Here is a 25,815-nt window from a genome sequence, read left to right as displayed (position 1 = left end):
TGAAGGATAAATACTTTTCGAGTATTAACAAGACATTAACTTATTTGGACATTGAGAATGTAATTAAGGCACAAATTTGGAGAGACAATAATGAGGATGCTATGAAGTTTGTGGCATTGCCATAGTATTTTTTAGATTGTTAGGGGCAGGCAATAAAAATGTCATCAAAGATCTTTTTTTTTTTTTGCATTTAGTTGATGATCTAGATGCATTTAGTCATTACCTATAAGGTTTGGTGTCATGGAACAAGACAGTAGAATCCATGTAGCAGGGCATATATAGTAAATATAAGTATTATCTATAACACTACCCATCTTATAGAAAGTTGATCCTTGTGGTTAACTACAATGTTATGAGATTCCCTATTACATTCCAAGTAAATATCGCATAATTCATAAAGTTAAAATTCATACACATGATTGTAAATACTAACTATAAATATTTTTCATTATGCAATATCAGATTTACGAGACCATTGGAAACCTATAGCCTTAATTTCAGTCTCAAAGCGGATTATCGAGTCCCTTGTATACTAAAGTAGAGGATCATTGTATTGTCGACTTGAGTTGACATTAGAAAAATTTTGTGACATTTTTCAGGTATGTTGATCATTCATAGATTTATTGTTATCGTTCAATATTACATTTGATTAATTATAACAATTTTTGTTATTTTCAAAAGGTTATTACAACTATATTATGTCCAACTCAACTTAAGTGGTTATCCAAGTGGTACGTTTAGGCTTTGGAGTTCATGGAAGAATAGACACCAAATACCTCATTAAATGATGAGATGATAGAGTCAGATAAAGAGAAGGATACCTAGTCAGTATGCGATCCTACTTTTCAAACACCCTCAATAGGGTCTTTGCGGTCCTTAACTGCTAGGTATCGAATCCCCTATCTCTCTATGGCGACCCCTTTGCTCTAGTATCACTTATACAAATGGCCAACCCCAAGTCTCTAACATATCTATCTATTTATGGATTTCCATATCACAAGGCTTTCGACTTACTATAGCCACATAACTATCACCACATTCCACAGAAAGGCCTCTGGTAAGAATTATTTTATGTTGTTGACTTCTTTTTTAGAGGAATTTACTTGATTGGGCATACATTTATTTAATGACATTATTTTGCCAAAATGCAAGTTTGGAGGAGTATAGTTAATGGAGGGTGATTAGGCATACTCAGTTCTGCATACTTGGTTTTTCTTTTATTTATACGGTTGTGTTATGCATTTATGGTTTTTCTTTTATGTATAATTATGGATTATAACATCTATTTACTTTTGTCCAATTCATTATGGATTATAATGTCTATGCACATTTCTTTATTTAATATTCAATCATATAATATTAATATTCACTTATTCAAAGTTACAGTTATCATATCAGTTAAGTAAATATCATACATATATAGTGACTATGATACAAAATGTAAAATACATTATATGAAAATGACTTCAATGACTTGTATACCCTCAGGACAACTTCATCTGTGATCATGTACCTTAGTTGACAACATAAAAATAACTCATAACAAAATTTAAGAAATCATTAAATTAAAGATAAATGCTAAAATCCTAATAAAAAATAAATGAGGATAATTAAAGCCACTTGATTGCAGACTTAATTGTATAACTTAATTACAGACTTTATAGTTAAGTATCCAAGCCACTAGTTCACCTCCAGCTCATCCAAAGTTTTTTACATCTACTCAACCAAAAAACTTTTAATGAGTTGGTGCAAGACCAATGGCCTTAATGTTGAGAAGATTGTAACTTTTTCCTTTTGAAACATTGTGATCTCGTATATGCATGAACCTGAAAATAAATCATGAAAAAATTAATACAATAGAACCTGGAACAAAAACCAAAAAGAGAAGATAAACACGCAAATTATTTGAACATCAAATTATAGTCCGAGTCAATATAGAAAAAAAACCACGAGAAACTATTCTGCCTGATTGGTTACCCTATGGCTACGACAACCTCGTCCTTTGCAATTACCTAATGCATGAGATAAGCTAACAATAGACACTAGAGTTAGACTCAGACAATTAAGTTGAGTATGTCCAGGTTGGTGACATCGGTTTAGTTTTGTGGTTGAACTTCCTTTCCTTGTTATAACCTCCTTATATGGTTGAATGGATGACCAAACCATTGTTGTTGTATTATAGGTGGGTAAATGCCTTCATATTAGATGGAGTCAAAGTTGACTGATCCTCTACCGAATTAACATCTTCTCTATACACCTCTCGTAAAAAATGTTATCGAGTAATATACACTAGCCCATCCTCCACAGTCTGAGAAGTTATTAAACCTTGCAACAACGACGCATATCTAATGTAGAATATTCACGAGGAACATTACTACCATGAATCATGTAATTTGTATCAGTGGACATTGATCCGTTTTATTAGGGTAGATATCCTAGAGCCAACTGATTTGACATTTGTAATTGTAATTTATCTCATTAATTAATAAAATGATTTATAGTTATGTAATTCATATATTTATATATTATATGATTGTGCGAATAACATGCCCTTAGAATGGTATAATTGTGACGAGGGTATTAGATAACTGATTATGATAACCTTATACAAACATTAGATAGTCATTCTAGAAATATCCATAATCCTGACATTACAATGACTAATGACACATGTAATGATGATAAAATTATTATAGTATTGAGCGACTCCACCGAAAGGTGGTGATAGTTCTGATGTGTTAAAGTTGTTTGTTGATGATTGGTGCAACACATGAGTGGATATTGTAGACATATTTATTAGATTGACCCTACCAAAAGATATTCATATGGATGGTTGCTCTAGTGTCTATAGAACAAATCCTCTAAACACCATAACTACATGTGATCTTTCGATTTGAAGTTGCCAAACTGTCTTGTGTAAGGATTGGTATAGTTTGATACTATTCAATGGATCGTCATAATAAAGGGTATCATTAAGGTAGCAAACGACCATATCATGATATACATGAACACTATAATTGATCAATAAATAAGTCACCACTCATGAGCATAAGAGAAGATATCTCATATACGAATGCTAAAAAACATTCATGATTGTTTGAATTTGTGGTCTTAGTGGGATGAAGTTGTAGCCTAATCCATGTAAGTCATTAATGTGTATCAACTAATATCAAAGAACTATTAAGATAAACACACTTCTATGTCTCAACCTTGAAGATATTGGTTGACAAAAAGTTTAAATTGTATATAGTTATGATATTGTAAAAGCTTAAAGAGATGTTCACTAACACTCTATAATTTAGGTGGCTATGACGCTTTACTAAAGGCCAATTTTAGTTTGTGTCTAAATTTGACTCAAATTCATAAACCAATCGTTCGATAGAGAGCTTATAAGTCATATGTATTAACAGGTTGATATGAACCAAGAAGCAAAGATCGCTTAACAATAATCTTGAGATCATGGAAAGAGAAAAACATATAGATGTATTTTGACTAGAATCATTTGGTGTGCACAGTGCCACGTGGCATCATGCAAATACATTGCATGGTTTCAACTGGACCCATTTAAGAGTCCAATTGAGAAAAGCCAAATGATAAACACGAGTCAATTGGCTAAGTTAACTCGTGGGTAAGGTGTTTTAGTTAAACAAAGATTTTTCAAAGTCCTTGTTTGATAGAAAGTTTAGGTTGAGTTGGAATCCTAATTTAATTAGGATTCCTATGCATTAAAACTTTCAATAATTTCAAAGTCTTTATTTGATAGAAAGTTTAGGTTGAGTTGGAATCCTAATTTAATTAGCATTTCTATGCATTAAAACTCTCAATAGATTAAAAGTCTTATTTTAATAAGAATTCTTGGACACTTTATCACCTAAGTAATTAGAGTCCTAACTAACTTAGGATTCATGTTCACCTTATACATTTAAGTGTTTAGTTTGAATCAATTTTTTTTTTTTTAAACATAACAATCCAAAACATATACATCTTAAACACACATCTTTATGCCTAAAATCTTGTTGATGCAAGCTTCCATTATCGTGATCTAATTTTCAAGATCTAGTCAACAAAAGCCTTAGTAGTCTTCTTTCTAGATCATCTCTTATTCATGCTCTGCATAGATACCAAGGCATTGCCTCAAAAGGGTTGGATAACATCTTTACATAACCATATGAAGTCTTAGAAGAGTCAACAATGTAGGTATAATTTTTGAACACCCTATCTTTGTTTAACATGTTCATGATTCTATGCATTAAAACAAGTATCTTGGATGGGTTTTAGGATCTTTGATAAATTTTTTTAATTTTTAATTTTGTTGAACTACCAGTTAATGGTGTTGTAAAACCTTACATGTTTAACCACTATATTGGTAGATTTACCCATATGTCCAATAATCTTGTCCTCCACCCATGGTGTTAACAAGTGAGATCTCTCACATGTCAAAGAAATTAATAAAACCTAGTGTATAAAAAAAAAAAAACCCAATTTAAGTCAAATATACCTATCATGTTTTGCCTATTATAAAATCAATGTTGTATTGTGCTCCTAAGAAACTCCACCAAGATGGTGACAGACAAGGTGCAAGTAGTCCGTGTCAAGGCATTAAAGGACTTGACAATATTGGTTATCATTATGTTGTATTGTCATCCTCCAAAGTGGGCATGTACCTATCTTTCATACCCAATATCAACCAAATAGGTTGTCGCAAAAACATTTAACTAAGTAATTCTCCTCATGGCACATTGAAAGTCGCTAATGTGATATGCCTTATCTATTCTCCAAAATAATCTTGTAATATGCTTGGTTTTTTGAACTGTCTACGCATGTTACCTTTTATATGGTAGTTAAAAAACCATGGCGAGCATGAGGAATTATGTTTGCCACCAATACAATGATTGAATGATAAGATATAATGGCCAAGTCTAAAACATCACTGATACACATATAGGTACCTCAAGAACCAGGTCCACATATTGATTCTTTCATTGTGCCTGATATTGAAAGCCAGTGGATAAATTTAATTATTATTGTCTTTCGCAACAACAATGAAAAGAAACCAATAGTACTTTTGCTTTAAATGTAAAACACCAATGCAAATCACCGAATGACAAAATTGTTAAAACTTTCTTATCGAACAACTTAAAGCCATGAAGAAAAATTAGAACCTATTTTCTGTATTGATATCAATACATATTACGATTCCTAGTTTTTGAGTTTTAAATTGTGACAATACTTAGATAAAAGCATTAAAGACTCCTCAAGAGATCCTCTACTGCATTTAGTGCATATGTCTTATCATATCATGCCTATGTGTATGAAATATCAATCTTATATTTATTCGCCATGTAACACCCATAGGTAAGCTCAAGGGCATTTTAGTCTATTTTTTAGTTTTAAATTCAGTGATTTTTTTAGATTTCAGTAATACATGCCTGTGTATAGAGATATACATGATCGTGTTTGGTTAGTAGAAAGTTAATAAGTGGATGAGATTGTGATTGCAGCAAAGCCATGTATAGTCTATACACGCTCGTGTATCGCTTCCAAAAATTGAAATAAAAACATGATAACCCTAACTCTCTGGATTATCTTTCAGTCATAGAAAAGAAAGAGTGCAAGTGATAAAAGGGGTATTTTCATCCCTTATAAAGCCACTAGCAATCACTTAAATTACCATTACTATGCAAGGAAGTCTTTATCACTGGAGACCAAGTAAATAGAGCAAAATCCCTTATTTGCTCATGGAATCCTCGAAGTTGTTTGTTATATATATGATCCAAAGTTAGTTAAGCATGGATAAGATGATATGTATGATGTGCGAGTTTTTGTATGCGATTATAATAAACCATATGCATGCCTAGTCTCTTGAGTTTGAATACTATGTGTTTTGAAGATGATAATTCATTAATGTCTATGATGTGATGTATGTATATGTTATAAAGTATGATTTCCATTGAATAAACTGTTTAGGGGACCTAGAGACACTTTGTATTAGCTTAAATGGTTTTGTCAACTGTTGGAATAGCATAGAAACCCCAAGGTGCAATTTTTAGATAGCAACACATGGTCATGTATGGTCTCTTACACGTCTATGTGTTATTCTAAAGTTTTGAAAACCTGAAGATCCTACCCTCGTTTTAAGAGGAGAAATGCATGGTCATATGGTATAGGACACACCCCCTATGTATAGCTTTCCAAAAGTGGATGACGTGTGTTAGAAGACACGTGGCTCATACTTATGGATTCGAGTACATAAAAGTGTATTTAGGTTAACTCCCCGTGTATATCTATCCTATACATGACCATGTGTTGAGTGTCACATGCTCGTGTATATGGTTCAAGAGGAACACGATCATGGGTTAAAGCACATACACGAGCATGATTATACTCTTAGGCTATATGCATAAGAAGAGAGAATTATATAAAAAGAATAATGAGCTCATAGAGGATAGCAAATTCAAGAAAGACATAAATAAAGTGCTTGACTACGTGGACGACAACATAAACTTAGATTGAGTCGAATCTAAGTAAAAAAGTCAACAACCTTAAGGGTAGTGTCACACAATTAGATAGTTACCAACTGTATGTGTAAGTGACAATATTTATGAGAGCAATAAGGTTGGATACCTATTAGATGTATCATACACTCGGTGTTAAGGCGTATAGCCACCCAGTTCAGATTAGGTATGCATGGTAAAGATGTAGCTTTTAGATATTTCTCACATGATCAATGAGATGCACCACATATGTACCCAAGGTAGAGGTCATTTTCAAATGGTTAGTCAACAGTTCTGATTAACTTATGTGATAAGAAAATGAGCTACTATCAGAAATTTCTCTATATGGTTAGGGTGTCTCATTTAGATAACCCAATAGGTCATTTGGCAGGTGCACGAGGCACCATAACAGCTTTAACTAGGGCATTAGATATGACAATTCCAATTTGGGTCTCTATAGTTTTCTTGAATGATCCATGTCAGGGTACCAAAGTGTCGTATTGTGACAACATTTAGCTTACAAATGGAATACAAGTTTTACTGTCAAATAATTTAATGTCCAAGGATGTTGAAAGGTCTCCACTTATTGAGTTTTACTCATGCGTTTTCTTTTGTATGTTTCACAAGTAGAAGTGAATAGCAGAGTAGACGGGGATCTAATAGTCCAACGAACAGCTGTACGAGGACAAGGCCATTTATGTCATTCTAGTTTTTTAATAGACATATATTTAGCATTTTTATTATTATCATTATTACTTTTAAACACATTGGTTTACTTTCGACTTATATAGTCATTTTATGATAGAGATTTTAGATACTTTTATTTTATGAATTTGATTAATAAAGCAATTATTTTTTTTACATCACCTTTTTGTATATTTTATAGTTATGATCATGCATTAAAATTTGCAAATAGTCTAGTTGTACATGTCTCTTTTGGTATATTCCTATTAGAGATATGTATCTAAAGAAAGGTGTTATATATCATGTCGAAAATAATTTCCTTCAATGATAAATGCAATCAACCACAAACATTGATTTAAGAATATTCCCCAATGACTCTACATCAACCTATCTATGGTGTGGCAAAATTTGATCTCATAAAAAAGTGTGTGCCTCATCATACGTCATAACATCCACTAATCTCTATCATTTCCCCTTGTTACTCATGCCCACCATAGACATTATTCATGTATGCATTGAATCTCATATTGGTTCCTATCAGAGTAAACGACCTTCTATTGAATATTTGTCTCTAACGCATATGTTTGAAATAATGCTTTCAATTTTGCCTTTGAATTATAAAAGCCTATTACTTTTAGATGGTTGTCTATTTATGTTTCTCGATTACTAATGCCTACATTCTCAACATCCATGACAAGTTCAAAGACTTATTGAAACTACTTAGGATTATGTATATGCTCCAATATCTATGGAGCCGTAACCTTTCATGTTACATTCGACCTTGTCATTACAAGCATTAGTTTTATTTCTCTTAATGTCTTGGCTCGATACATAGTACATGTCATTAATATCATCAAACCTTAAAAAATCATCATCATCGTCATCATTATCATGACCCTCAGTTTCATAATCCTCATTTATATCATTATCATTATTATTATCATCATCACCATGATTCATACCATACTTCTAGAAACTTTGTGGTATGCCTAGTTGTCTATCGGATAATCCTTATTTTCTTCCTCATAAACATCTTTGGCTTGTTAATTGTCTTTTTTGTCATTAGGATTCTTGATAACATAGAGTTTTATTGATCTTCATAAACTTCTTGCTACCACTATCACATACTCAAGATCATCATCATCTACAATCTCAATTGGATCCACCAATGCATCACCAGGGATAAATACGTGGACATTTGATTGATTTTAGTCAATTTTGAGACGATAGCATATTTTTACCATAAATCCTTCGAAATCAATACTTGTGTCCATGCAAATCGGTCTCTCATTCCTACTAACATATCTCATTACATTGTCATTATCTGAAATCTATTACCCTCTATAATGAATCTTAAATACAACTTTTTTTCATCTTTTGCTTAAACTAACCCTAACATATAAAACAAATAACTTTGGATAACTAATTAGGGATTAATAGGTTCAGAAGAATGGGTTGGTGAGATCACTTACCTTTGATGACCTCGTCAACAAGTTCTTCATGTTGTTTTTTATCCTAAATTTACCAGGATTTTCATAAACTCTTTCCCAATTTAACTATCAATACTCAAACTATATTGTAACAACATTAAACAATATAACAATATGAAACATAACATTAAATAATAGTAAATTATATTTCACATGAAATCACAACATGAATTTAGCGCACATTCTTTGATTTTTAATTGTTAAACAAGAAAAGAAAACATAAATGGTATGAATTAACACTGATATAGATTTAGATAATTTTCCTACAAAATCTTTGAAAGATATATGATTTTTTGTATGAAAAGGTCAGCTCTCCCTTTCTTATGTTTACAAGGTTAAAGATGAGAGTAGTTTAGGTATTCAACCAACTTTGTGGTATAAATGTTTAGTGTGTGAAAAGTGTAGTAAATTTGAAAAGGTAGGCTTATTTTGTGGTAAAAATTTTAATATCTTTACTAACAAAAACAACAAACCCAAAAAGAGGGCAAAAGATGCATTGCTTCAGACTCATGGGAGGTAGAACACAATACAATAGTAAGGAGAAAAGGACAATTTTAAAAAGGATTATGCAGGTATAGGAAACAACAAGAGTTTGCAAGCCAAACCAAGAGATGTAGACCCTACAAGAGGACTTCAGTAGTAGGAGAAAAGCATTAACCATAAGATGGAAAGAAGTAGACAACACAAAATGCATAACAAATTTTGCAATAAGGCAGGAAGCACAAAACTAGGATACTAGGTAGAAATTGCACACATCATCTGTAGGAAAACTTTACAGGAAGAGATAGGTAGGATGAAACCAAAAAAAACAAGGAGGACTTTCAATTGACTTTATGTTTAATGGGTTTTTGGCCCAGACATGACCAATATTTTGTCCAATTTTTTAACATTAACAATGTCATTGAATTTTCTATTTATGAAATAATAATATACTATATCTAATAGTACACATAATAAAATTATATTGTGTAACTAAAGTCTTTTTTTTCATAATTTAATTAGAAATAGAAAACTCTAAAATTGATGGCATATATGAGTACTTGGAAAGTTTGAGATATATTAATCGATACCAAAAGAACCAATGTGAAAAGTGATAACTTTACTTCATAATTTATCATTAATTATATTGACATTTTATTTACAGTACAATTGTTCATTCTAATTCAATTCTCCAAATTTAGTTACACATTTGATGTTGTTTAAATGAAATTCTTACATTCTACAACTTTCCCATCAGTTATTTTAGATTTTACAAATGGGGAACTTTCTCTTTTTATTCTCCTTTCAGGAACTTACTCTTGTGAATGTCACAGAAGTTGAGACTTGAGAAATGCTATCTGAAATTGGTTGGATGAAGTAATGTTATTAAATTTAAGATGACCATCTGTTCCCCTTTTTGGCTAACTTAAGCTTCATGACAAGTTCCTCACGCTGAGCTTCTACCTCAGCATATTTGAGGCTCATTTGGAGATACCGCTCCCGAATATCCCTTAGCTCTGACTCTAGAGATGATTTTGTTCGTTCAAATCTTTCTTTCATCATAACTTCACCTTTAGTAGTAGATTTTCTACCATTTACACAATAGCTTTTACCCTCAGATGACAACCTTCTAAGCAATAGTAATTCAAGAATACATTAAAAAAGGAAATATATATAAGTAATAAAATTCGCTTTAGTAAGGTCATATGCTACTCTCCATGATGTCTTTGACCATTAAGTTTTGTCTATTTACTTGTTTTACCTTGTATAATGCCTCATTAAAGCAAAAAGTACCAGATATCATAAGGAGAGATCAATTCATTAGTAAAAAATGGATTTGCAACTTGTTTGATTCTAAACATCACCCTAAAAGTCAAACCATTATACTACTTGTAATATTATATTTGGTTTACCTACTTAGACACTATAAATTTCTAAGCCAATTTCTTATAGCTTTCTTTTATTTTCCTGCAATAATATAAAATCATTTTTAATTACTTCTAAAGTTTTTATTTCAGAATGTTACTCACTGAACTCTTTAGTTTATGTTCAAATAGGTTTCAATTTTGTCACCTTTTAGATCTAAGTTTTGTTGGCATGCTTTATAGATATTAATCAATAAATGGAAAAATATAGTTTAAGACTAGAAGGGATTAGCTTAGAGTAATTGTTATGTGTTAAATGTGTCTTAAACTTTGGCTGAGGGCAATATTATAATTCTGTAATTATGAGAGGGTTCAAACGTCATTTTGCATTGATGGTTAGTTTAGTCATTTTAGGCATAATTTGGCCTAAATATTTAAACCTTTGGTCGACGAAATTCTTTAGAATTCCTTCTTCTTTTTTGTTTTGAAACTCTATTCCTCTCTCAAACACTTTGCTAAGGTTTTAATTTCTAAAGAGAAATCATTTAGATTTCTTCAATCGAGCAAGTGAGTTTGTGTATTAAGCTTGTTTTAGAACACGATTTCATGACAGACTTGTGTATGTGTACTAAGATCAAAGGGTTGGTATTGTAAGTTGTAATTTCTTGTATTTTATATTGTATTTAACTAGATTCTTCTCTTTGCCTTAGATATAAGGTATCGATTTTTGAAACTTGAAATAAGTAACTCATTCTAGCAATTTTGTTTTGCTCTTGTGTGTTTCCTTGATCTTGGTTAATCTTGTTGTTTTTCTTGCATAAATCTTGAATAAATATTTGATATAAATTGATTTTGAAAATTAACAACTAGTATCAAAGTCGATTAGGGTTTATCTCAAATATTTGGTTAATGTTTTGTGTCTGTTATGTGTGAACTCGAGTTGTTATCTGTGTTTCTTATGATTGTTAACATTTTCCTTTTGGAGAAGATTGAAAAGAATACTTGACAAATAATAATGTTAAGTCAGAATAGAAATAGAAAGGTTTGATGGCAAAGGTGACTTCAACATACAGAGGAAGAAAATATATGTCATTCTAGTGCACCAAAAATGTGCTAAGGCACTTGCAGGTGAGTCTGCTCTTCCTAAGAATATGAGTATTACTGAGAAAGTTGAGGTAATGGAATTTGCCTATAGTTTATTTATATTGCATTTAATTGATTGTGTTTTAAGAAAAGTTGATAATACTAATACTGCTACTAAATTATAGTTTAAACTAGAATCTTTGTATATGACAAAATCTTTGACTAACAAAATCTACTTGAAAGAACAACTATTTGGCTTTAACATGGATTCTCTTAAGTCTTTAGATGATAACCTTGAAGAATTTAATAAGATTGTTATTGATCAAAATAGTATAGATGAGAAAATATCTTAAGAGAATCAAGCAATTATAATTTTAAACTCTTTACTAAAATCTTTTAAAGATGTTAAAACAACTATAAAATATGGTAAAGTGTAGCACCCATAAGTATGTTTAAGGAATTTTTGTCTTTTGGCCTTGTGTGTAATTAATTGTCTTTAAATATTATAGTATGTTGGAAACCGTGGCACACTATCATGTGGGGTTGCCACAAACTTGTGTGTGCTATGGTAAAAGGTAAAATGGTCTTTTTTTTTTCAAACGATCTGAATAATTTAGCTAAGTATGGAAGACACGCATGGTCATGTATGAATAGTATATGCCCATGCATCATCAGCACGTTTAAATTTTGGACAAAGAACTGTTTCATGGGGATTTCAAAAATTGCCATTTTTGTGTAACAATATACATAATTGTGTTTGAAAAATACATGCCTGTGAATTGCTAATTACAACAAAAATAAAAACAAATCTAGACTCATTTTAGCTAACATTTACTCATATTTTCAGAGAAGTTAAAAGTGTGGGGAAGAGCCAAGTGTCGACCTAGCCAAAGGGAAGTTATTGGAGGACTATTTAAGAACATTCTTGCCATATAAAGGTTCATCGCTTGACTACAGAGAGTAAGTAGATGATCTCTTTTATTCATCATAATTTTGTACCATGATATATATGTTGATCTGTATGAATAAATTGTTGTTACAATCATGCTAAATAAATATGGATTGATAGTGATTAACTTTAAATAAATTGATAGTATAATTGTGATGGATAAGTGAACCTAGTAATCTTGTATATGTGTCATGGCATGTTATTGAGATAATATTTGGTATTGTGTGTTTAAATGGCATGTGAAGGCTTTCAGATTAATATGATTTTCATACTCTAGATTAATATGTAGGATTAATTGTTATACCATGAAAAAAAAAACTAACAGGGGATAACCTTCCCAAGACCTACACAGAGGCAGTTGGTAAGGTCTAGAGGTCAGAGGCTATAAGGCTAAGGATGGCTAGAAAGATAGGTATACTAGAGCAACCTAGATATATAGCCCTAGTCCTAAGATATGAGCATGCAGTATCAGATGACAACTGTAAGGGTAGTATTAGGACTTTAGAGGCAAGAAGAGTTTACAATAGAGAGGGTCCAAAAAAAATTGAAAAAATAAAAGACCAAGACGAGATAAGAGGCCATGATAAGAGGACCTATCGAGGCATGATGATCTCCTTCTTCTTTCCATATGCATGGGTGCAGACACATTAGTAACTATACAGGGTAGAGATTGTGCAACATATGTAAATAGTTGGTCATTTCACTTGAGAGTGCACTGTTGTGATACTAGCCCCTATTAAGTAAACTATTAAGAAAAATCAGGCTAGAGTATTTATAACACTTAGGCATAGATGCAGACCAACCTATTTACTGTGACAGGTTAGTTGACTTTCTATTGTTATTATTTATATGTACTAATTGATTTTGGTGCCATTCATAGCTTTATTGCACAGAGTATTATTGAAAGGCTAGGATTAAAGCCTACACCAGTAGATAGTGTGTGCATTGAATTGCCTGATAGGAATAAAATTACTAGTGATTAGATGTTACTGGGTCAAACAGTAACATGCCTGATTTTGATGTGATCTTGGGTATGGATTTCTTAAGTCATTATGGAGCTGAGATTGACTACCAAAAGAAGAAAGTCAAATTCCACCTAGATGATGGTAAAAAGTTCACATTCAATAAGGGTCGTGTGATAAGTTTTATGATTAACAATATTAAAGCTAAAAAACTATTAAATAAAGGTTGTACATGTTATTTGGTACATGTTGTGGGTAAGGATATGAGTTCGATCTTAAGTTTACAATCCACTTTGATAGTGTGTGAATTCCAAGATGTGTCTCTTAATGAGCTATCAGGGTTGGCATTAGATATAGAGATAGAGTTTAGTATTAAGTTAGTTCCAAGGACAGTGTCTATCTCTAAAGCTTTGTACAAAATGGCCTCAACCGAGCTTCAAGAATTAAAGAATCAATAGAAAAAACTTCTAGATATAGGGTTCATCAAGCAAGTCATTTATCATGGGGTACATCGATCTTCTTTGTGAAAACGAATGATGGGTTGATGCATATATGCATTGATTATAAGAAGTTGAATAAGATAACTATCAAGAATAAGTATCTTTGCCATGAGTTGATGACTTGTTTGATTAGATAAAAGGTGCTACCATATTTTCAAAGATTAAATTGAGATCAAGGTATCACCAAGTTAGGATGACTAGGAGAGACATTTCGAAGACTGTATTTTAGATTAGATATAGATATTATGAGTTTGTGATGATGCTTTATGATTAACCAATGCACTAGTAGTCTTCATAGATCTAATAAATAGGGTGTTCTAGGATTCTCTTGATAGATTCATTAGGGTGTTTATTGATGATATCTTGGTGTACTCCAAACTCATAAGGAGCATGAGCAGTATCTAAGGTTTGTGTTGTAGAGATTGTCTAAAAAATAGTTATGCCAAATTCTCCAAGTGTGAGTTGTAGTTGGATAGAGAAGCATTCATGGGTAATATGGTATTGGCTAATGGAATCTTGGTAGACCTAAATAAATTTGAAGTTGTACTTGATTAATAGAGACCTAAGACAATAAAAAAGGTTTAGAGTTTCCTATGTTTGGTTGGATATTGTAGAAGATTAATAGAGTTGACCAAGAAAAATGTTCCTTTCATATGGTCCAATGTATGTGCAAAAGGTTTCATGGAGTTGAAATAAAGGTTAACTTTTACACTAATTTTGGTATTGCCAACCAAGGGTGAAAAGTATGATATATACACAGATGTTTCTTATTAAGACCTTGGAGTTGTTTTGATGCAAACAGGTTGAGTGATTGCTTATGCCTCTTGACAACTTAGGGAGGATAAGAACTAGTGCCCTACCCATGATCTGGAGTTAGCCATAGTTGTGTTTGCTTTAAAAATATGGTGATATTATTTATACAGCGTAAAGTGTAATATGTGCATGTACCATAAAAGCTTGAAATATTTCTTCACCTAGAAAAAGCTTAATATGAGGCAATTGAAGTAGTTTGAACTGGTTAAAGATTATAACTGTGACATCAGATACCACTCGAGCTAATGTAGTAATTGACGCACTGAGTAGAAAAGTTGACTTATCTTATATCACTATTTGTAGGGAATTATAGCAGGATTTGGTGAGGGAATAGATTAAATTGATTATTGGACTTATGGTTGGATTAAAAATTTAATCGACCTATCTTAATGAGATTGGAATGGTGTAATTGTTAGATACGTAATGTGTTCAAACAAGGTAAGGTGCAGAGACTTAGTTTTTTATGGTTGATAATGTGTCGAGGTTTCATGATCCGATGTGTGTACCTAGTAATGATAATTTGAGGCGTGAAATCTTCACAGATTACATAATTCCCATTGCACTACTCACATTGGGAGTGTAAATTTGTATCAAGACCCGAAGAGGTCATTTTGGTGTTCCAGTATGAAAAAAAGTGTTATCAATTTTGTTATTAAGTGTTTAATGTGTCAGAAGGTTAAGATTGAGCATTAGAGACAATTCAGATTAGTGCAACCTTTGAGTATTCTTGAGTGAAAATGGGAGCACATCTCAATGGATTTTATAGTTTGATTACCAAGAGTCAACGATGGATTCAATGCATTGTGGATCAATTGGCTAATTAATTAGAACAGTTCTATATTAGGGAAATTTTGAAACTCTATGGCGTGCCCATGACTATCATGTCAGATAGAGACATGTGATTTGTTGTAAAATTCTGGCATAGCCTATAGAGATCTATGGGTACTAGATTAGCTTTCAATATCGCCTATCACTCTTAAATAGATAAGTAGACTGAAAGGGTAAACTAGGTGATTGGGGACATGTTGAAAACATGTTACATGAACCAAGGAACGAGTTGGATTGTTGTGTTGCCTTTGATAGAGTTCACATATAATAACAAGTATTGGGCAACCATCTGGATAACTCCGTATGAGGCATTTTATGAGAGAAAGTAAAAATCACCACTCTATTAGGATGAAATAGGTAAGCGAAATGCATTTGAAGTTGCTTTAGGATAAAAAATTGACCTAGAAAATGATTAAGGATGTAAAATTGATTAGAGAGTGGATGAAACAGGCCTAATATTGTCAGAAAGTTATACGAATCATAGGAGACAAGACCTAAAGTTTGATATGGGTATATAGTCATTATAAAAGTAGCCCTCTACCGTCATGTCATAAGATTCAAACGAAAAGGCAAACTTGCTTCAAGGTTTGTAGGACCTTTTGAGATTTTGAAGCATGTAGCCTACCAACTTTTGTTAGCAGCGAGCATGGAACGAATCCATAATATGTTCCACGTATTGTTGTTATTTAATATATAAGTGACTTGAGTAATGTGCTAAAGATTAAGGTTACGAAGTTGGAGGATGTAAAGTTTTAGGGTGTCGTTAACAGGTAACACAATGAAATTAAAAATTTATAAAATCATACAATCCTAAAACCCTAATCAGGATACCCACTTTAAAACATATTTAACATGGACATTCAAAACAGTCATAGGGTGTTTTAGAGTTTATAACTGCGTTGGTGGTTCTTTTAAGTCTTCACATGACAAAGAAATGAACACTATCCAACCCTCGTAAGATGGCACCCTAGTATCCACACAGAGCACAAACACGAGAGGTTCTCTAAGAAGAAGACTGTTAGTGCTTTTGTACTGGATAAGAATGTGTTCACGAGAAGAGAAGAATTTTAGAAAACCAAAAGGCTAAGGTTCTCTGAATCTATATGTGTATTATTTTTTTATATTATAATTAAATCACTTTTATTATTATTTATATATGCGCAAAAATCCATGTCTCGTTGGAATTTAATCCAACAATGTCTCTATCAACACGTGCATGGGTGGTACACTTGTGTGCCACTTTACACATTTTAAACCATGCACAGGTGGACACTAAAGTGTACTACTTGGCATGAATCAGGCCTTACATGGCTAGAAAAGGCTTGTCCAACCATGCCATGCATGTTAATTTTGTATAGTGCCAAATGACACTATACATACCAAGTCAAACTTGGTCAAAACATAGTCAATCAAATTTTCTCTCTCCTTAAACACTAGCAATATCATCAAACGATTTTTGCCTTTAGGTTCAAATCAACCCCTATATGTGTATGACCCCATAAGCTCTCTATCAAACTAATAGTGTTTAAATTTAGGTCAAATTCAAACACAAACTAAAATTGGCCTATAGCAAAACATCATAACCATCTAAATGATAGAATGTCAATGGGCGTCTTTTAAGCTATTACAACATCATAGTTACATGCAATTCAATCCTTTCATCAACCAATATCTCTCAAGGCTGAGACATAGAAATGTGTCTATCTCAGTAGTTTCCGATATGAACTGATACACATTAATGACTTATATGGATTAGGCTATAACCTTATCCCATTATGGCCACAGATTCAAGTAGTCATGAATATCATTCAATATTCTTATGTGAGATATCTACTCCTATGCTCAAAGTAACAAATTCTTTATTGATCAACCATAACCTCCATATATCTCATGACATGGTCGTACACTACTTTTATAATACCCTAGTTACGAAGGTACATTGGACAGTGTCAAACCATATCGATCCTTACATGAGACGGTCTAGTGACCTAAAGTCATATGATCATATGCTCCAAAGTATGAAATCTTAGGCTTGAATCAACAACTGCCACTATAGAGTCAAGTTGAAAATCCTCAGGATGATGAGCGTTTAAATTTATCTAGTTATCAACTTGCTAAAAATAGAGTAAGAAGAGAAATTAGGCTACCAACAAGATATGCTCAAGTTGATCTCATGTTCTATGCTTTTCCATATAGATGATGTAACTGAGATGAATGAACCTTTGAATTATAAGCAACCTTGTAAAAATAAATACAACTCTGAATGGTTAAAGGCCATGAAAAATGAAATGCTTTCTTTGTTGAAAAACAAAACTTGGTCAATAATAGTAGACCAAAGAACAAGAAAGTCATTGGATGTAAATGAGTTTTTAAATGAAAACTTGGGATACCTAGAATAGAGAAACCTAGATTTAAGGCTAGGGTAGTGGTAAAAGGCTTCTCTCAAAGAGAATGAATTGATTATCATCAATTAGGGTTACGTTATCTGTTGTTGTTCTACTTGATTTGAAATTAGAACATATGGATATCACAACTGCATTATTGCATGGAAAACTTGAAGAACAGATCTTCATGGAACAGCCTAACAGATTTGTTAAACTTGGAATTGAAAAATAAGGTTTGTCTTCTACATAAGTCACTGTATGTACTAAAACAATTCCCTAAATTGTGGTATAAAACGTTTGATGATTTTGTTCCCTTTATTGGGTTTTCTAGATGCAATTATGACCATTGTGTTTATTTTATGAAGTTTGAAAATGAAAACTTTGTTTATCTTCTAATATATGTTAATTGCATGCTTTTAGCCTCTAAAGATGTGATTGCATTAAATAACTTGAAACATATGTTGAAAACTAAATCGAAAATGAAAGATTTAGGCCTTGCAAAGGAGATTTTTTGGGATGGATATTAAAAGAAACAAACCTAAAGGTACTTTTATTATATCAAAATCTGGTTATATTAAGAAAGTTTTAGAATTGTATAATATGTCTGATGCTAAACCAGTAAATGTCCCTATGGGTGCTCACTTTATTAAATTGAAATATATTATTGAACTATCTATAACTGAATCTAAATTTATGAATAAGTTTCCTTATTCTAATATTGTAGGTAGTTTAATGTATTCTATGATAGGAGCAAGACCTAATATTACATATGCTATTAGCTTAATTAGTAGATTCATGAGTAATCCATGTAAAAAGCATTTGTATGCAACAAAATGGTTGTTGAAATACCTTAAAGGTTCTATTGATTATGGTCAGTTTTACACTACTAATGCTACTAATCAATTTATGGTAAAAGTGTTCTATGACTTAGATTTTGTAGCTAACTTAGACAAGAGAAGATCCTTGACTGGATATGTTTTCACATTTGGTGTGAACATTGTGAGCTAGAAGTGCAGCTTATAACACTTTGTGGCTTTATCAACCATTGAGGTAGAATACATTGTACTGACTAAAGCTGTGAAAGAAGTTTTATGGCTGAAGGGAATTACATCTGAGCTTGGTCTGAGTTCAGGCATTCCAATAGTTTGCAATAACTTTTAAAGTGCAATTCATCTGTCCAAAAACAATGCATTATATGAAAAAACAAAACACATTGATGTTAAACTACACTTTATTAGGGATGTACTATCTAATAAGTAAGTAGCAGTTGAGAAAGTATGGTCTGATGTCAATCTAGTTGACATCTTAACCAAAACAGTGCCTGTAAGTAAGTTTAAGGAAGCCTTAAGCTTACTTAAGATTTGTCCAATATGATATGTTGTGTTTTTGGAGAGTTTGTCTCTAGTTGAACCACGCCACCAACTTAAGCTAAGGTGGAGTTGTGTTAAATGTGTTTTAAACTTTGGTTGAGGGTAATTTTGTAATTATGAGAGGGTTCGAGTGTCATTTTATTTTGAGAGTTAGTTTAGTCATTTCAAGCACAATTTGACCTAAGTATTTAAACCTTAGGTCAGTGGAATTCTCTAGAATTCCTTCTCTTTTTTTTTTTTTTGATCCTTTGTTCCTCTCTCAAACACTCTGCTAGGGTTTTGATGCCGAAGAGAAATCTTCTAAATTTCTTCGATCAAGTGAGAGAGTTTGTGTATTAGGCTTGTTTTAGAACTTGGTTTCACAATAGATTTGTGTTTGTGTACTTAAATTGAAGATTTGATATTGTAAGCTATAATTTCTTACATTTTATAGTGGATTCGATTAGAATCTTGTCTTTGCCTCAGATATAGGGTTTTAGTTTTTGAAACTCAAACCAAGTGGCTCTCTATTTCAATTTCGTTATGTTCTTGTGTGTTTGCTTGATCTTGGTTAATCTTATTGTTTCTTGCGCAAATATTAAATAAATATTTGATATAAATCTATTCTTAAAGTTAACATGATGATTAATGGTGTCGTTTTGCTACTATTTTCTATTTACAGTTTAAATATCTTCTGATATGCTACGGTTTACTGCATTTTACTCTATTTCTAGTGGTTTCTACGGAAACCAGTTGTAGTTGATAAATACATTTCCTAGTTGATCAAATAACAAAAGGTAATATAATAAGACTCAAGCATCGCAATCCTGAAAATCCTTCTTTTTCCTTCAGATTGTTAAAAAATTGATTACCATCAATTAATAATGCTCATATTAATGCAGCCATAGGAGTATGCTATGCACACAATTTGTTTTTAAAGAAGCCGTACTAGATTCCTGGAACTCACCTCTTAATCTGTGGTTTGTACATGCTATTGGCTTCCTTAGTTTCGGCTAGTTCAGCTTCAAGCAACTGAATCTTTGAGACTGGAGCGTCAGTAGTAGAACTCTTATGGTGAACTGTGTATCCATTATCTCCCTGTATCAATAGAGAGCCAGTGACAGAAGCATCAATTAGTTATAAAAAATTCACGAGAAACGGGAAAAGGATATATTCTGCAATAAAATGTTATCATTACATGTATATGTAAAATGGGAGCTTAAATGTTACCTCCTTTTGATGTTGGCATCTATTAGAATTTGTGCTGCTGGACTCCCTCTTATTGTGTCTTTCTTCTTTCATCAACTTCAATTCTTCGTCAAGTGCTTGAGATTTCTTTAGAAACTTATCTTTCTCTTCCTCAAGTAGTTGGATCTTCCACCGAAGTTGGCTGTTAGCCTTTTTTATCACGGAGAGCTCATTTTTAAGCTCTGTATACTGTACACTTAATTCCACCCTTTCCATCAAGTCGTCCTCAATCTGCTGAAGCTTTTCTTTCGAGGCAACAGAATGACGTTCGCAGTCCTCTAGTTTAGACACATCCTCCTGCAAAGTAGATATCTTCTCCAAATATGAATCCTTTTGCACTTTCATATCCTCACACTCCTTATACTTGTGATGCAATGAAGTTTTCAATTCCTCTTTCTCTGATTTGATTGCATTGAGCTCATTCTTTTGTGATAAAACTTCTTGTTCAAGATGCTCTATTCTCAACAACTGAACTTTCATACCGGTAGACTCTTCCCTGAGTTTTTGCCACTCATATTCTGATACTGTAAGCTTTAGTTCAAGATCATTCAAGCTGATCTTAAGTTTTTCTTCATTCGATTTGTATATCTCCAACTGCTTCAACAACCTTTCATGTTTAGCCGTCAACATGTCTTGGTTTTGCTTGGAAGCAGCAAGCTCCCCAATCAGGCCTTGAACCTTTGCTTGAGTTTCTATTTGAATACTGTTGAGCTCATTCTCCGCCCGTGTCAATTCACATTGAAGATTTCGAAGAGCACACTCCAGTTTAGTGTTATTGACATGTAGACCAGAAACTTCATGCTCAGCTTCAGAAGCTATCCTGTTTTTTTCATTAAGTGTTGCAGAGAGTTGCTTACTGAGGTTTGCTATCTCCTGTTGAAGATTATCAATTTCAACCGACTTCTCTAAAAGCATCTGCGCTAACAAGCTTTCTGCCCCAGCAAGTTTCTTCCTTAGTTTTCCATTTTCATCGAAAAGTGCATCTAACTGCAAAGTAATGCTTTTCTCTTTCAAGGCAATATCTTCCAGCATGGAAGAAATATTTTCTTCTAAACCTTCAACTTTTCTGGAACAATTAAGGAAGTTTTCATTAGACTCCCTTAGCTTTTCCTCCAAGTTGGTACAATGCTTTTGCAATTCAAATTTTTGCTTCTTTAATTCTCCATTTGACTTCTGAACAGAACTGCACTCCTTAATGAGACTATTAGCAGTTGATTGTAACTTCAAATTTTCTCTTCCCAGACACTCAATCTCTACTTGTGCTTCTGACAACTGATTATGCATCTCCTCCAGCTTTCTCTTCGTATCCATTTCTTGGGTCTCCATGTCATTTCTCAATCTTTTGATCTCATCTTGGAGATTCTTAACAAGATGATTGCAATTATTTAATTCTAGTTGTCTTGATTCCCTCTCATTGGTCAGTAAACTTAGTTGGGCCTCCAAGCTGGAAACGCATGCTGATAACTGTGCATTTTCATTTTCTATTTCAGATAATTGGACCTCCAGTTTTTGCTTTTCACTTTCTAGCTCTGAAGATTTCTTTTCAAGTGTTCTATTGGCTGAAACATGGGAATCCACACTGCTGCTTAGCAACCTTATATCTTTTCGCAAATCATTCATGCACTTGGTAGCAATTTCACTTTCTCTCAAGATGATCGCGTTGCTTTCCTCTAGCTGGAGTTTTTCATGTTGAAGGCTAGAAACCTCAGCTTCCAATTCCTTTTGACAATTCAAAAGATCTCTAATCTCCTCTTCTTTACACAAGTGATCTTGAAGTTGTTCTATTTCAGACCTTTTTTGACATAATTCCTCATCCCGCCCTGCTACCTTGACTTCCAGTTCATTTTTCAAACTCTCAAGTTGTTGCACTGAAACATTATATTGCCTTTTCATCTCCATGAGCTCTTTCTTTTTTAGCTTCTGTTCAATATTATGCTCTTCGGATTCATGATGACCCACGTCAGACCTTAAATTGGAAGAATAATCTTCCAATTGCTCGCCGGAAGAGTTCTTTACTTCCTTAAGCTTGAAAAGAAGCCGAAGGTTTTCATCTGTCAGCTCATTGCAATCTTTCTCCAGCTCCTGCAGTTTTGATGTTAGGTCTTCAATTTCTCCTCTCGGATTAGCTTCACCTCCATTCATGGACACCATTTCTGCAGAAATTTTCTCCTTGTGAAACTCGGATAACTTGGCTTTTAAACTAGTAATTTCATTATCTTTAGCTGACAACTTAGCCTTGTATTCTGTCTCAATTTGCAGGAGGCTTTGATTGCTGAAAATCTCTTGCTTCTCTATGCCAAGGCCTTTTTCCTCTAACGCTTGCTCTTGTACCTGTACCTTAGCTTGCAAATTTCTTTCTGATTCCTGGAGTTGCCTTAGTTGGAGCATTGTGCTTTTGTTTTCTTCAATGTTTGAATCAATAGACTCTTCCGCATGGCTGAATTTTGATTGCAGCGATGAAAGATTCTCCATTTCTAGTTTCTGCTTTTCCATAGTATCTTCTAACTCCTGTAGAACAGCCACAAGTTCAAAATTTGATTCTTGACTCCTCTTCAACTGCAGAGCCAGATGAGCAGTTGATTCTTTATGAAACTTAATTTCATCTTCCAATTCTTTTTGAAAGTGGGTGACACTTTCAACCTGAAATGTTGAATTATCAAAACCAGCTGCCTTCTCCATTTTCTCTAACAAAAATTTCAGCTGCTCAACTTCATTTTTAAACCCATCACGTTCAGCGCATGCTGCTGAAAGCTCCATTTGCAGGCCTGCCTGGCTTTTGGACTGATCAGAAAATTCTTTCCTAAGTATATCTAAATCAAGCATCAACTTCTGTGCGTTTCTCTTCCACATTTTCGACTCTGTGCAAAGCTCTTGTATCGTGTCCTGTGCTGCTTCCAGAAGGCTTTTAGTAGTTGCACTGATTCCACTTACTGATAATGCAAAATCTTCCTGACTGTACTTGGAAGAATTTTCTGAATCTGCATCCTCTGAATTAAATGTTGACAGATTTGATTCAGAAGGATTAACAACTTGATAATTGCCTTCAGGTACCTTGTTCCGGGAACTGCTTGAGTCTGGTCCCCTGTTTAGGCTGAATCCATCATCACCATTGGAGTTCTTTCTTGAACAAAAATTTTCACCCTTGAAGGAAACCTCAGCTGAGTCATAGCATGGATGTGAGTCAGAAGCAGCAAAACTTGTTCCCTGAAGAAAATGAAAGAATATTTTTACTTGCATTTAGAAACTCCAAGATGTGAGATAACCAATTGCTAGTCTAGGTTCAATACTGCTTATTCTTACATGTTTACTAAAGGGCTGATTTAAGCACTAAATACTTCATATTTTTTCATTAGGGAAAATCATGCAAAAAAAATTATCAACAGACAGAACTCCAAAACTGGAAATCATAATCAATTCTGTCAGAAAAATATTACCCACCCTCCTCTCTGGTTCTTCTTTATGTAAGTTAGAATCCAACCCTTTACTGGACGAGGACCGGTTGCTCTTTGGAAGTATACAATCAGATCCATCTGATTTGTTATCCATGTCATGGGACTCTGCATTGAGATATTCCTCTTTTGAATTTTGCACCGATTCTGCTTCCCTGAAAGGAGTGCACCAACTCTTTCTTGTCAAACAGAATAGCAGCCTCTAGAATTATAATAACTACTATGATCAAACCTGAATTTTATTCTTGGTGTTAGGAAATGAATTTTGACCTGCAAATCAGATGCACCAACTCAATGAATTTTGTCAGACAAGCCTCTATGAACTTCTTATATAAGCAAATATTTCAATCATTGGCACTGTTTTCACTACATTTCAGTCAGTCACAACATAAATGTCAGATGGAAACAGATAGGATTCTTGTAGTCTTTAAATGGCTTTCAGATTCTACACTTTTCATCAACAAGAAGTTGTTGAAGCAATGACTAATAATCAGATTATTAGCATGTACTAAAAGGTGAAAACGCATAGAAGACACTACCACATTGAAACCTGGACTCAAATTTAACAATAATCAAATTTATTTCTGAGTGAAATCTAAATTCTATGTCATACCTCATACAAATTTCCACTTAATTTAATCATATTTTTATATCGCATGACATTATATGAGAGTGTTAAGTGTTGGGATTGAGGAACACTTGTCCTATTTTAATAAGTTAGATTTTATTATATAAAGGAATAGTTAAGATTTTTAAGGTGTGAGAGGATGCAAAATTGTGGAATTTATGCATCCGTAAGGTTGTTGGAAGCCAAGGTCGAATGGCTGGAAATACGAGGCCTTGACTTCTTGAATTATTCGGTTTACCCATATAAATATCCTTTTATGAATAAAATGACTTTTGTTTGTGTAGAAATTGAATAATGGGTTGGGATCTTAACAAAATGAAATCAAAGTGGTGAGACCTAACAAGAGAGGTAACCAGAAAAGGTAAATTGATGACACAGAGCTTTGGTGGAAGCCGAAGGAGACAAAAAGGCATGGGAAACATATCAACATTAGAAAATGATGGAGGAATTGAAGAGTGGCTAAAAAAATGGTGAATCTAAAGCACAAATTGGCGATGAGAAATTGGTAAATAATTGATGGAAGGTGAAAAGTCACCAGAAAGTTGAAGCTTGAAATGTTGTGCTTAGAAGTAAGATAGGTTACAAAAAATGATGGTGGAAGATAAATCAGCATCGGAAGATGAAAGGCTATGGCATCGGTGGCTAGAAAGGTGAAAATCACTGGAAAAATGGTTACAAGTTTGGCTTTGGTAGAACTTGGAGGACCAGCCAAACAGATAAAAAAACAAGAGTAAAGATGAGGGAGAAGCCAAAAAAGGAAAAGAAGAAAAAGGAAATTTAAATTTTTATCTTTTTTTGCCGTGTATACATATATACCACTCATTTCAAAGTTTAAATAAAAATATTATAACAGTATTTTATTTTTCTAAAATACCTCTTTTAATGTAACTCATATAAAAAAAGATAATATCATCTCTCTTTTTTTCTTCAGTCTTCAAATGAGAAAAGAATCTTTACAGCATAGAAAAAAATTCATCAACAGAAAATATATGTAATCGAACAATAAAACTTGTATGTTATGTGTTTTTTTTATGAATAATTGAAAATTAAATAATGAATGAGAGATTCATGTTTATGACTTCATGTAAAATTTAATTTTATTATGATTTC

General features: G+C 32.9%; 1 protein-coding gene across 2 annotated transcripts; it reads right to left on the bottom strand.

The window, feature by feature from the left end:
* Positions 1 to 1,565: 1,565 nt before the first annotated feature.
* On the bottom strand, positions 1,566 to 25,117 carry LOC123201895 (paramyosin-like). 2 transcript variants are annotated; one of them, XM_044617473.1, is made up of 5 exons: positions 24,310 to 25,117; positions 24,067 to 24,232; positions 20,611 to 23,832; positions 20,348 to 20,478; positions 1,566 to 1,826 (listed from the first exon to the last, which is right to left on the bottom strand). In XM_044617473.1, exons 2-5 carry the CDS (start codon positions 24,172 to 24,174, stop codon positions 1,736 to 1,738), a joined length of 3,552 nt encoding a protein of 1,183 aa, XP_044473408.1. In that variant the 5' UTR covers positions 24,175 to 24,232; positions 24,310 to 25,117; the 3' UTR covers positions 1,566 to 1,735. The 2 variants fall into 2 exon arrangements, with proteins under 2 accessions (XP_044473408.1, XP_044473407.1); XM_044617472.1 differs by lacking the exon at positions 1,566 to 1,826 and adding an exon at positions 9,780 to 10,277.
* Between the last annotated feature and the right edge of the window lie 698 nt (positions 25,118 to 25,815).

The sequence above is a fragment of the Mangifera indica genome, chromosome 18 (genome assembly GCF_011075055.1).
Source record: "Mangifera indica cultivar Alphonso chromosome 18, CATAS_Mindica_2.1, whole genome shotgun sequence".
Taxonomy (NCBI): domain Eukaryota; kingdom Viridiplantae; phylum Streptophyta; class Magnoliopsida; order Sapindales; family Anacardiaceae; genus Mangifera; species Mangifera indica.
The sequence above is the reverse complement of the archived record's forward strand: the minus strand, read 5'-3'. Positions and strand labels throughout refer to the sequence as shown.

Coding starts and splice junctions, on each gene's coding strand:
- LOC123201895 (XM_044617472.1), bottom strand. CDS start 24,174: ATGGATAACAAATCAGATGGATCTGATTGTATACTTCCAAAGAGCAAC. Junction 23,833..24,066: donor AAGAAGAACCAGAGAGGAGG/GTGGGTAATATT, acceptor CATTTTCTTCAG/GGAACAAGTTTTGCTGCTTC. Junction 20,479..20,610: donor GATGCCAACATCAAAAGGAG/GTAACATTTAAG, acceptor CTATTGATACAG/GGAGATAATGGATACACAGT.